This window comes from Mustela putorius, unplaced genomic scaffold (genome assembly GCF_011764305.1).
Source record: "Mustela putorius furo isolate JIRA1106 unplaced genomic scaffold, ASM1176430v1.1 tig00537350_pilon_pilon_pilon, whole genome shotgun sequence".
Taxonomy (NCBI): Eukaryota; Metazoa; Chordata; class Mammalia; order Carnivora; family Mustelidae; genus Mustela; species Mustela putorius.
The window spans coordinates 18,494,719-18,508,703 of NW_025422471.1; the positions used below are offsets into that span (position 1 = coordinate 18,494,719).

The 13,985-nt window shown below is 35.8% G+C and overlaps 1 protein-coding gene across 3 annotated transcripts in view; it reads left to right on the forward strand.

The window, feature by feature from the left end:
* The window catches only part of EDIL3 (EGF like repeats and discoidin domains 3), a 404,801-nt gene that overhangs the window by 108,897 nt on the left and 281,919 nt on the right, over window positions 1-13,985 (forward strand). For all 3 annotated transcript variants that reach the window (XM_045074412.1, XM_004759122.3, XM_004759121.3), the window contains exon 2: window positions 10,242-10,370. In XM_045074412.1, the coding sequence (XP_044930347.1) occupies window positions 10,242-10,370 (129 nt within the window). The remainder of the gene's footprint in view (window positions 1-10,241; window positions 10,371-13,985) is intronic.

The window sequence follows — 13,985 nt, forward strand, 5'->3', positions numbered from 1 at the left end:
CAGGGGAATTTTACTTCCCTCCTTACAGTCAGAATGTTCCCTATAATGATGCCAATTGGTATGCTAACAGCAAAAACCCAATACCTGTTGAAAACCAAGAAGGCAGCAAGAACACCCATGATTTCTGACTTCCACGGAGTTAACTGCTCAGCTATCTTTCCTTGTCAGGAACTTGCTGGCATTAGGAAAACAAAATGGCCATATTACCATTAAACCTAAATAAGATATTCCATGTTTCTTAAAAGAATTAAGAAGCTAATATGTTCTCATATTTATTAGTAAGCATGTCTACAGACAGTGCCCTACCCAAATCATTTATGTTTCTGCTCCCCAAGACTTTGGCTGTGAATAAAAAGATTTAAATTTTGAAAATGTATACATCAGATGAAATTAGAGCATTCAGCAACTATTTTATAAAGCATTGCTTTCATGTGAAATATTAAATATAAAAAGTGAATATGAAATCATTCATTTTATACAAAATTTAATCAAGATCTAAATCTGGCTTTTAAAATAAGACTTCCTTTCCATAAATTAGAAAAGTGTCTACTGTTTGTTTTTTTATTTTTAGTTAGAAGAGGACGCATTTTAATTTTTGTGATTTTTTTTTCTCCAGCCTCCAAACGGGTAAACATAATGCAGTCAGGTTTAGTGCATTCTTTATAAACATGTTATGTAATAAGATGATTGACTGCTTTAAACATCTGGCAATAAATAGTTGTGGCTTCGCTTATAACACTAAAAAATATTCCTTCAGCTTTTACATACTATACTTTGAAACTGTCACTCCACTGCTGTCTTAAATTGTGACTTTTTCAAACAAGGTTCTAAATAAAACACAGTTAGACTTTACAATTTTTCTTTCTGTAATTTTAACATGGCATACCCTTTCTGCCTGGAAAAAAAAAAAAAGATAAAATGGGCTATTCAATGATAAACAAAATGTCCTGTTCTTTCTTTGGGTACCTATGTTTCGTAAGTGATCAAGTTAGCCAACTTGTTTTCAACTGGTTTTCCTTAGAGGTTATTTTTACTCTGTGGCTGAGCAGCTTTACATTTAGAAGAGGCAGAATTGACAATTTTAAGATCTAAATAAGAAGGCAATGTGAAACTTCCACAGTTGGACATGGCACTAAATTTTATCTCCTTTGTATCACCTGATTGTTTTTATAGTCAGTGTGAGTTTGTATTCTTGACAAGGATTGATGGGCTAAGTGTTACCATCATGATGTACTGTGTTATTTATATACAGCAGCCAAATTCTATCTTTCAGTCTGTCCTTTGCTGTCAACTGAATAACTGAAATATTCTCTGAAAGAACAATTAACTGGGTTTCTAAGTTTTGCATAATTGTAAATATACATAATCTTAGAACATAAAATTCAATAAACTATCAAAAGATACAGAAGCAGCCAGGGGTCACTCTTCTGCTCTGTTGACAGACAGGTCACTACACCTGTCTGACGAAACCACATGCCTGGATTGGTCCTCTACTTCTAGCACACATCCCGGTGTTTGCCTCTAAGCAGACAGCTAGTTGGGTACTTGTCATTACTATCAATTGTTTTCAAACTCACCTGAGCCCTCAGTGTTATCTGTCCATCTTTTACTCTGAGGACTATTGATGTTTCTTTCTGCACTCCCTACCATTCTGAGTAGTCCCTCTCTCCTAATCTTTAACATCATCTTTTTAGTAGCTGCTTCTCATTAGCATCAAAACACTCTTGGGTTTCTGCCATATTATTTGTTTTAAGAGAAGGAGGGTGGGGGAGGGTCAGAGGGAGATGGAGAGAGAATCTCAAGTAGGTTCCATGCCCAGCACGGAGCCAACTTGGGGCTCTATCTCACCACCCTGAGATAACCAACTGAGCCACCCAGGTGTCCTTAGGTTTCTGCCATTTTGAATACATTTCCAACCTCTGTCTCCCACTCGACCTATATTTGGACAACATTTTATTTGGATACCACTGACTATATACCAGGCATTGATCTTTGGCACAGGGGAGAATTTCCTAAATTGGAATAATTCTGAACTTCAGAGAGTTTACAGTGTAGAGAGTTTCCAAGTTTATATGGTTTCTAGACCATGTACCCCAACACTCTTCTCAGAAATTTTGTTTATATCCCCATGATTTAAAAAATCAACCATGTTAATTTATCTATCTCTAGCCCAAACCTTTCTCCCTAATGCACTATATCAAATGCACCATATCAAATTTGACTGAGTATCTCCAAGTGAATGTCTACAGGCACTTCACTCCAAGCGTTTCCAAAATGGAACCTCTCACCTCCTCTTACCACCATCCCCAGACTTGCTCCTTCAACCATGTCTTCCAACAAAATGAAAGGCAGAACTTTTTGTTGAATTTTGATAGGTGAGTTCATTTTTTAGTTCTCTTTCCTTTCGACCATTAGACCCATAAATGTTGTCTCTCAATATATCTTTTGGAATCCACTTCTCTTCATTTCTGTGGTTAGAATTCTAATCCAAGCCAGCAATCCCTTGTGCCAGAGTAATATTTGCCTCTTGCTAACTGATCTGTCACCCTTAAATTTTGCCTCCTTGTAATCCATTCTCCACACTACAGGTAAGGTGAGTTATCTGAAGTCCAAATCATGTCAGCCCTCCTGCTTAATACCCTTAAATGGCTGTCCTTTCTGCTCAGGAATGCCCAGACTCTTTGGTAATTTATAAAGTTTCAGCTAATTATTTGATAGGATTTCAATACATGTAAGTATTAACTAGTATCTATTCTAATTTCCCTAACATACTGTATACCTTTTTTTAAATTGCCAATTCTAGCTTCCTGCAAATGATCTTTTTCATAATCATAGTATACCAACCAAGAAGGCTAGTTAGATGTTCTTCTTCATTTGCCTTCCTCTCAAATGAAAGCAGAAAAGTACAAACTTCCTTCCTTCCATCTTTCCTCCTTCTTTCTGTTCTTTCTTTCCTTCCTCACTTTATGTTACTTCCTTTTCTTCTTCTTCAATAAATTGAAATCTTTGGATGAGTTCTCAAAAAACGTGGAGAGCTGGGTCCCACCCTCAGTCATTCTGATTTAATTGGACTGGGCATCTGGAATTTGAAAAGCTCCCCAGAGATTGTAATATATAGCAAAGTTTGAGAACCACTGGGTTAGATCATTTCTGATGTCCCTTTCAATTCTAAAAACTCTAGATTTTGTTATTTTAAGGGACTCTCCAGAGTGTTTTAAAACACAGAATATGCCCAGATTTTCTTTCAAAATTTAGAGCTCCAAATACTTTTGTCTTTTCATGCAGTCAGCCTTGATGGAAGCTGTGTTAAAGGATGCAAAATTCACATTGTCATTACTCAACAATTTTTGCTAATTTTCTTCTAATTCTCTTTGATATTCCTTTAGCATTTAAACATTATCTAAAAAGAGAAATGTCTTTAGAAATAGTGTGATAAACCACTGACTATCAGCTGAGAGATAATGGGCTTTAAGTTTGCCTTAGTGTGGCTCAGAGTCAAAGAAGTTCCTTCATTTAGTCATTAGATTTGTGTCTTTCATAGCTGAATATGGTCATTTGGGGGCCCTGTGGCCACCAGTGTGTAGAATTAAATGGTCTTTTATTGCACATACGTTCAGTGATTTTCCAGTAAAATGGCAGATCTTATCAATGCAGACAGATTTATTCTTATTGGCATTTTTATCTTTTTCCTTCTCTCTTCCTCTTAATTGAAGTAATGATCTGAAATATCGATTAGAATTTATTTTGAAAGTACATATGAAGGTAACAAACTGATCAAACCTTTTTAACTAATTTTTTTTTCATTTAAACTGCCTATACTCATAAGCTTTAGTTTATGAAAGAAGGCTTTAAAATAAAACTCTGTGCATCACACTCATTAGAACATACAACAAATGAAATTTCAATATTCAACACAAGTGATCTCTCGGGAAGTCCCAAAGTAAATTGAGAGGCCTGTTGTTAGTTCAAAAAGTGACATTTATTTTGTTGTGCACAATTTCACCGACAGTAAGTCATAAGGGTGCTAACATTTTCTGTGAGTTTTACCAGGTCGAGTATGCAAATTCTCATGAAATTTATTTCATTTTAACTAGAGTTATTGCTCACTTGTAGACTATAATTGGCTCATTTTGCCAAGTACTCTGTTTACAGATTGGTAAAAATTCCAATTTGTGCAGTTGAAGACAAAGCTTTTATTTTCTTTCAGTTTGTAAATGAAATGATAGGAGTGTAGCTACCAAGTTATGGCAGGGTGATAAACTGAAGATCAGTTGTAATTCACAGGTCGGAGTGTCATCGTTGTGAAACATGACTTTACATAGCCACTGCATTTTACTTTCCCACATATGAATAGGTATGGCAATATCCTTCCCATTTAGTGTGGGGAGATACTGAAGAAATGAAATGATATTTTTGTTAAAGTAACATATTTGAGTGATATGTTACCTTTTATTTTTTTGTTTTTAATTTTACACTGGTATACAGATTTCTTCTGCAGAAGAAGGCAGGGTGACTTCTAGCATTGTTGAAGGAACATAGAAAATGGAGAGGCATGCACTCATCCAAATAAATGATAGGTATATTTACATTACCATGTAGATACCTGAATACATTGGCAGTACTATGTAGATATATTAATATGTGAAAAATATCAATATACAAATACATCAGAATATTAGCATGTAAATACAATAATATATTTTCAGTAGATGTTTGGTAAATATTAAGAATAGGCTTGGCAGAAATGCCCTTGATTATCATGAGGACAAACAGTCAAATGTGGGGCTTTAAATTATAAATTGGTTGCTACTAAAATTGTGTTGCTGACAAAAAGTATTTAGTGACATCTTGTTACCCTGTCCCAAATGCATTGGCCTCTTTTCCATTTCTTGAATTCATTACTCTTGCTTATCAGTAGGACCGTACATTTGCTATCCTGCTGCCTGAAAGACTTCCTTAGGTTTTAACATGACTGGCACTGTTCATCTCTTGGTTTTCAGCTCCAATGACACCTCCCCAAAGAAGCATTTCTTGATGTTTATTTAAGTAACCAGTTCTCTTTACTGCCTTTCTCACCACTTTGTTCTCTTATACACCCCTCTCTATGGCTTTTATTATAGTGACCAATACCTTGCTTACTTGTTTTTTTTCATTATGCATCCCCTCCACTACAGTAGAATCTTTAACGGTGCTGGAACCTTATGTGTCTTCTTTTAAGCTATATTCCCAGCCTCTCCTGTGTTTCCAGGAGTATTAGTACGTGATGAATGAATCAGTGATTCGCTGATCTGTGAACTGGAGAAGGGCACGAACGTATAAAGAAAAGAGGATGTATAAATATCTGAGAATTTAAACACTGATGAGAAAAATTAGCTGTTCTTTTCACCTAATTTCCAGAGTAGGGCCAACAAAGGCTTTTCTCCTTTACTTGGCATTAGAAGTTGCATGGTTATATATTGACCTCACAGAAAACACACACACACACACACACACACACACAACCGCCATCATGAAGAGATTTTAGGTTTTTAGAAGGTTTTACATTGTCTTCTGCTGTGCTACACACTGTACTATATAGATGCCTATCTACTTTGCTATCCAGGCTAAATGATCATGGATTGCAAATTTATAATGAGATGAAATAAGACAATCCCTGAGTCACCTTGAACAGGTGACTAGCAACAGGTGGTGTGCCAGTGAGAAGAATGAGATGGACATTGGATTCAGACAGGATGGTCCCACTCCAAGCAGAACCCTGGAGAATGGGAGCAAGACCAGGCAAACAGGAAGTTAAATTTAGTCTGCAATGATTTCTTGCCCCTGGGAAAAATAATTGCTTCATTCTATTGCCAAAAGGCAAATCGGCATCCGCTTAATTTGCCTGAGTCTGCCATAAACTGCAGATGGAATCATAAAACATAGTTAGATTCAAATTAAACACATCTGTCCTAATCTAAAGCAGGTGAGGCCAGCCAGCCAAGAAGCATCAAGGTATAATGGTGCACACAGATTATAATATGCAGAGGTATATTTTAGGGGCCTGCTGACAGTGGAATAAAGATCCATGAAATTGTATATTGTCCTATTCTCCTATATCGAGCCTGTCTTCTTGTACTGGCTGCCATCTTAGTTTTAAAGGACTCTACCAACACATCCATTGGGAAATGAATGAACAGACAAAAGGCACTGATTTGAGGTCCAGGAATCTATTGCATTTTAATCAGGATTCTTACCTGAACTGATGCTTTCTCGGGTTAATTGAAATGACAGGGAATCAGAAATCCCTACGGTGCATTCTAATTAGACTTGATTTGCCAGCTAGAAGATTTGTTTCTGCTTAAAGCATCAGGCTTCATCTGTACAACCCATTGAGATAATGGGTAAGTAGAGAGGACGGCAGACTCAGATATGATGGTTTAGAGCAAGAACAAAATGTAACTGATCCTAACCAGGACAATGGTGAGAGTGAGGGGACTGTAGCATCCGCTACAAGGGCACTGCTGCAGTATCCCTTCAAGGAACTAAGCGGTCCAGCTGCAAGGAATGGAGTTAGCCTTCAGAGGCCTTCTGCAGCACTTCCAGGATTCCCCTGGAGCATTCGCATGTCACTGTGCCTTCAGCCCGTGACTGAACATGGCAAGGATATCCATGCCTGGTCATTTCTGCCCTTGGAGGATTCCTCTAAAGAGTCATCTTTCATTCCTCCTGGCTTGGCTAAGACTTTGTCAAATTTGCATTGCAAACTGAGGCTCACTTGCTCCATTCTCCTCCATCCCTATGACCACCTGCCCCCATTTCTTTTCTCAGGTGTCAGACCTGCATCCCAGAATGAAGGCTTTTCCTGCCAATTACTGCTTTCTCCTCGTTTATCTTTTTTTTTTTTTTAAAGATTTTATTTATTTATTCGACAGAGAGAGATCACAAGTAGGCAGAGAGGAAGGCAGAGAGAGAGGAGGAAGCAGGCTCCCTGCTGAGCAGAGAGCCCGATGCGGGACTCGATCCCAGGACCCTGAGATCATGACCTGAGCCGAAGGCAGTGGCTTAACCCACTGAGCCACCCAGGCGCCCCTCCTCGTTTATCTTTCACAGACATTTGTTCTTCATCAATTTGTTGCACTCTTAACTTTGTCTTAGCCTTTACTTCATGAAGAACTCATCTGACACCGGGGTACATTTCATAGTTAGATGTGGGGAAGCAGATTTAAAGCACGGTCTACAATAACCCTGATTATGTTTGGTGGGCTTCTGTTGTCTACCCTCTGCTTTATTCAAGGCCAAAATTTTGTTTTTTGCTGACATTGTCCATCTAACACTGGTACATGTGGGGACCTTTATTAATCCCAGGCAGACCTTGACATACTAAGTCACTGAGTAAATGAACCGAAGTGAAGTAGAAAGGGCCTAGCACTAATTTCCTCCCCCCGCCTTCTGTTTCAAAGACTCTTCCTTATTTTTTTCTTACTTATTTGTTGGTTTGCCCAAGAACCTCTTCTCTTCTCTTCTTTTCTTTTCTATTTCCTGGTACCCTCTTCTGCCCTTCTTTTAAAGACTCAGTGAAATAGTTTTCACATCTCTACGTAGCAATCCATGTTGTAGTAAAATCTCTCCATTTCTGTATATGTCTGTTCAGTAGCTTTAATGGGACATTTTCATTTTGGATGTCCCACAGACTTTTTAGACAAAGTAATTCCTTTAAAATTAAATACATTAAATTTCCTTATGAAAAATGGACACTCAATCATACAGGCTGGAGCTCTAGATATCAACCCAGATTTCTTGTTCTCCTTCAACCCTCACATCAGTTTGGTCACAGTGTTATCTTGATTCTACTTAAAATATTTTGGTCAAATCTACTACCTATTTCTTACCTTTCAAAAGACACTGAGTAAGGATCAAAAAGGGGGATAACAGGGGCACCTGGGTGGTTCAGTGTGTTAAGCCTCTGCCTTCCGCTCAGGTCATGATCTCAGGGTCCTGGGATAGAGCCCCACATCAGGCTCTCTGCTCAGCGGGGAGCCTGCTTCCTCCCTCTCTCTCTGCCTGCCTCTCTGCCAACTTGTGATCTCTGTCTGTCAAGTAAATAAATAAAATCTTAAAAACAGGAGGGGGATAACATATAAGGTGAATTTTCACAAGTGTACAATGTATTAGAAATAATCCATGGTCTAGCCCTACTAAATTCTATGATATTCCCAAAACATATTCTTTCTTTCATTTATTCACTTATTTCATGACTGTCTTTTCTAATAGCCATCCCACTGCTAATGTAGTATTTTTACCTATACTATTAATATAGCTAACTACTTTAAAAATGTGAAAAATCCTAACCTCCATTTTTATTTTTCTAAAGTATCAAAGTCATTGGTCTAGAAAAGAGAAAATAATTCATGGGACAGCAGAATAAAGTTTCTAAGAAATACAAAATAGTAGGAAGTTGGGGCACAGATACTTTTGTAAATGTGAAAAACCTCCTTCTGTTTTTGTTTTGTTTTGTGTTTATTTTTTTTTAAGATTTTATTTATTTATTTAACAGAGAGAGATCACAAGTAGACAGAGAGGCAGGCAGAGAGAGAGAGAGAGGGAAGCAGGCTCCCTGCTGAGCAGAGAGCCCGATGCGGGACTCGATCCCAGGACCCTGAGGTCATGACCTTAGCCAAAGGCAGCAGCTTAACCCACGGAGCCACCCAGGCACCCTTAATCAATATTCAATGTTTCCCCTGTAAAGCTCACTTAAAAATTCTGTGGGCTTTTCTGAATCTGATTTATATCCTCATGCAATAAAACCACACCCATGACTTTGTCTGAAGCCTGCTTTTCACTCAAAACTTAATCAGTGCTGCTTTGGGTGTGTCAAGCTGTTTAGATAATACCTTTAAGAATTCTAGGGTGCCTGGGTGCCTCAGTGGGTTAAGCCTCTGCCTTTGGCTCAGGTCATGATGCCGGGGTCATTACATGGAGCACCCCCACCCTCATTCAGCTCTCTGCTCAGCAGGGAGCCTGCTTCCCTTCCTCTCTCTCTGCCTGCCTCTCTGCCTACTTGTGATCTCTGTCTATCAAATAAATAAATTAAAAAAAAAATTCAGAGGCTCTTTTATTTAGCCTAGAGGGACTTTCAGGCTGTAGTTGAACTATTTGAAATATTTTCATAAGGGCCTTCTAGCATATCCTTAATTTGATGTATATGTTGAGGCCATGTCTTTCTGACAAAGCTCTGGATTTGCTCTTTCACTGGTTTGAGAGGCTGGGATTGAAACATAGTTTTTGTTGTTATTGGTTGGTTGGTTATATCAAATCCTGGTCTCTGTATTCCTTTACTTTCAAGCTCATCAGTTCTTTATTTATGACATCTCTTTCTTGTAGTTCCTTATCAATGCAGCTGTTAAGAGACAACAGTTTGACATTCTGCCTGGAAATTTCATTACTGATATATAAAAGATCATTAGGTGTATTTTCTGTCACTAAACTTTTCTCAGCTGCTTTTCTCTACATAATATGGGATATCCTCACATTTTTCTAGCCTCCTGTAGTCATTCGTTCAGTGCCTTTCCAGATTCCACCAGTACCATCTACCACCCAGTACCAAAGCTGAAGCCACATATTATAGGTTTTTGTTATGGCTTATTTACAACTTATTTCTCTGTGGCAGTTTCCTTCTTACTCTTCCTTGTTTCTCTCACCTCTCTTAAGCAAGCTAGCCTGAATTTATTCGCATGGCCTTGTCAGGGTTCCAAGAAGGAAATATTCAAATTCCTTATCACACCTCTGCTGTCTTCAAGTCCGCTAATGTCCCTTTGGCCAAAGCAAGTAACAGGGACAAGCCCAGATTCTAGCGATCCAGAAATAACCCTCACTCCTTTAATGAGAGAAATTGCAGAGTTACAGAGTTAAGTGTGTGGACTTGTTTTTTTTTATTGGAGTAATTAATAAATCAGTCTATCAGAGATATTTCTGTTAATCTTTAACAAATCAGACAATATTTTATTTACATGTAATGAAGGAACCCCAGACTGAGTTCATTAACTTTTAGTATGCTATTCAGTATGCAATGTTTGAATTAGAAAATTTAATTTTATGTTAAATACCATCTCTCTTAAAAGCACATGGATTCAAATGGGTCTTGCATACCTTTTCTGTAAATCTAAAAAGTATGATGACTTTACCAAAGGAAGATGGCATATGAAATTGTATATTTTGGTGCCTAAGACCAATGAAAATTCATTATCTGTTTCTTTATTTCCCAGGTGATATTTGTGATCCCAATCCATGTGAAAATGGAGGTGTTTGCTTGTCAGGATTATCTGACAATTCCTTTTCCTGTGAGTGTCCAGATGGCTTCACAGATCCCAACTGTTCTAGTGTTGTGGAGGTTGGTAAGTGCAAGATTTAAGCATTTCAGTAGTTATCCTCTTTGTTTGCATGAGTGACTGACAAATTTGGTGTGGTGCAGTATGGGTATTCTATACAAGATTGCTGTATGCTGCGAATCAGTTTACTCTTCTGTAGTACTCTCAATTTTATAATTTCTATTTTATAATTGAATTATATTTGTATTAGTGAGATTCTCAAATAATTTTAAACTGTTCTAGTGAGTAACACTACACTTCAAAGTCACTACAAGTATTACTTGAATATAGTAAATTTTTTAATTTCTCTAACATTGACATATTAGAGATTTAAAGTTTCATTCTCACTGAAAAATAATTCCCAATTCAATCTATTTAAATTAGCCAATCTAAATAAAATAGAACTTATTTTAGTGATTGATAATATCAGTATTTTGTAGCTCTTCTAACCATTACTTTTCTAACACTATAAATAAATGAAAGATGATGTTTCAGCTGCATTGTTCTTCAGAGTCTTCTCAAAAACTTTGACTTGCAAATATTTAGTCATTGATCATATTTCAAAATTTTTTTTCATCTGTGAAGTACTTCATTGGCATGCATAGTTATGGATTCAGGGTAACTTCCATAATTTCCAAATTGTTCCCATTAAGGAAAGAGCTGTACTTCAAATAGCTTAGCACTGTGTAAATTTGTATAGAGATTTTTCTCTCTGATTAAAGGTAATACGATGATTAAGTTTGAAAAAATTTATTTTTTTCACATCAGTACCAAGAAAAATAAAAAGTGGACTATATCTGTTCAATATAGGAAAACTAAACATGTTTTGGGTTAAATTTCTGTGAACCAGCATAAACCTTGGAAAACTCAGAGGTTTAGATTGCTTTTGAAAAATAGTTTTGAAGAAGAGAAGTAATAGTGTCTGTATTAAGGGACCAGTTTGTTACTCATCACTGTATAATGCATCTAACCTAGTACCTTTATGCATACTGGAAGCCCAATAACTATTGATTGAGTGAAGGAAAGAATAATTTAATAAAACTATTAACTTGCCATTTTGACCACTAGTTATTGGATTTTATTGTGCTCTATTTGTTAAATGTGTTTTCTTGTATTTTTATATGACATTATTAAGAAGGTATTATTTCTGAAACAGTTATATTATTACAGAATGGTACTTAGTTCATTTAATTCATTTCAAATATAATTCTCTTTAAGGCTTTATTAACTCACTGCTAGTGTAGGGGGTTTGATACAGTGCCATTGAAATAAAACTGTTGTAATCACTTTGACCCACTCTCCAAATATGTACGGTCATTTTCAGCATTTAATATGGAACCATATCCTCAGGAAAGTCTATTATCTCTAAAGAAAATTATAATCATAAATATTCCTAACAGGAATAGATGAATAGAATAAAACTTTAGTGTTATATTTTAAGCCTGCTAACCCTAAACTGATGGTGCCTTACATTTGCAGTATATAATGTTTTTGTTGCTATTTTCTAAGAGCCAAATCTGGAATTAAAGAGGCAAATGTCTTCAAATAATTTAAAAATCAGTATCTTCATAGATTTTTTAAGTAAATGCTTGAATTCTTTGGTCCATATTTTTAAATTAATTCAATTTTTATCATTTTATCAGAAAAATGAGACTATTGGCAACAGTACTTTAAAAACTAAACACATAATTCAAATGAGACTGGGAAATCAAATGGTTATAGAATTAAGTTTTCCTCAGATTCATTATTGTATATTACTGAAATACTTATGATATTCAGAAATAAGGTAGTTATAGTATATTATCTTAAGCTATATTTTTATTATATGTTTTAAGCAACCTCATTCTTCCCTAGCATATATTTAAGAGTTTTTATAAGAAATATATTCATTTTATATTTGCTTTGTCATTTAGCACAGCATATTAGTTACACCAATTCTAATTTAACGTCTTGCTTTCATAACATTAAAATAATAGGAAACAAGTACCCTAAAAGTTTAAAAATGTCCATAGCTTCTTAAAAATAACTTCGCTATATTGTAAAATAATTTTTTTAAAGGTGAGAAAATAAGAGGAACTCAAACACAATTGTTGGGTTAGGTACCTCTTTAGGACAGACATATATTACCTTTCTTGCCTTTCTACTACTTCTTTCTCAACTCCATATTTTCTTGCATGAAATAAGGGGATACTGAATATTTGTTAAATAAAAACATTTAGTAACAATGTTTTTAATATCTAGCCTATCTGAGTTATGTTTTTTCATATTTTAAAAACTACTTATTGGAACAAAATATATGAAACATTAGATCATTAAAGACCATCCTGCATTTTTACTTTGAAAAAAATCTGTTACTTTGATGACACATTTCTGTTGTCCTTTCCATACCTTTAGGTAGCACCAGTGCAGAGAACAGTGTACTAGAGTATACTAGAGTTTACTGGAATTTTATACAACCACCACTCAAAAAAGCAATAGTTATTTTAATGTAATATCTTAAAAGACAGAAGATTTTAGTTGTTGCCATTGATGGATTTTTACTTACACATTAATCCCCCCAAAGATGGTGAAGTGGCCAAGCTTTATTCTAACCTTTAAGCCATATAAATTTTTATAATCATATGAATTCTAAGTCTCCTTATTCTTAATTTCCAAAGGAAAGAAAATCTTTTCTATATTTGTTTAGAAGAAATTTTGTTGTGATCCTAATACTTAAAATTATTTTTACTCTGTTCGTTCTCTAATCAAACAGATACTCTTCATTGTAGTACATCTAGAAAGGAGAATTTCAAATATACACTCTTCTTAGAGATAAAAATCACTTCCTGATTTTACCTCAAACCTTATTACTTTGTAGTAACTTTGTTTTAAGTTCTTGATGCTGCTTATTTCAAAAGAATTTCATCCAATTTTGTGCTTTTATTCTTCCCTCCCAAAGCATCTTGCGTCAGATAAGCACTGGACACATTCCTGCATTTGCAATCAATCCTGATATCACCTACATTTCCTACATTATGTGTGGAAGGTTGGAGAAATTGATTTGCTCAAATTTGTGAACTTCAAACATTGTTTTTCTTAGATCTTATTCTTGATCTGTCTTTATACTCCAATATCCATCTTTTACCTCTGTCTCTCTTTGTCTCCATCTGTTTCTCCCACACACATCTCCTTATTCAGACATACCTCCACACTTCAATGTTCTCAGCCTCGTAGAGTTATTACAACTCACTTCTGATATAGCCACAAAAAGCAACAAGAAAACATCTCCCTTATTAAAAGAAAGGGGAAAAGAACTTACTTTACATCCTCATATTTGAAGACATCAGTCAGATTAACCAATGTTTGCACAGATGTGCACTGGATGCTGACTTTATTTTTCAGGCGCCTTGTAGACAGACCACCATGTGGTCAAGCCCCCAAATTCTTCCCAATTACCTGCTCACATTCCTGGATAGCACTATGTAATTTGGAGCCAAATGGTGACCCATTTATTTCATGTGGAGATTCCTATTACCAGTGAATACTTTAGAGTTTGTATGTGAAAGTTTAGAAATTATTAAATTATCTAAGTTCCATGGCATAATTCTTCTCTGTGTGCTGTCAAATTAACCCATTAAAATAATAGCAGTTGTGACTTTACAA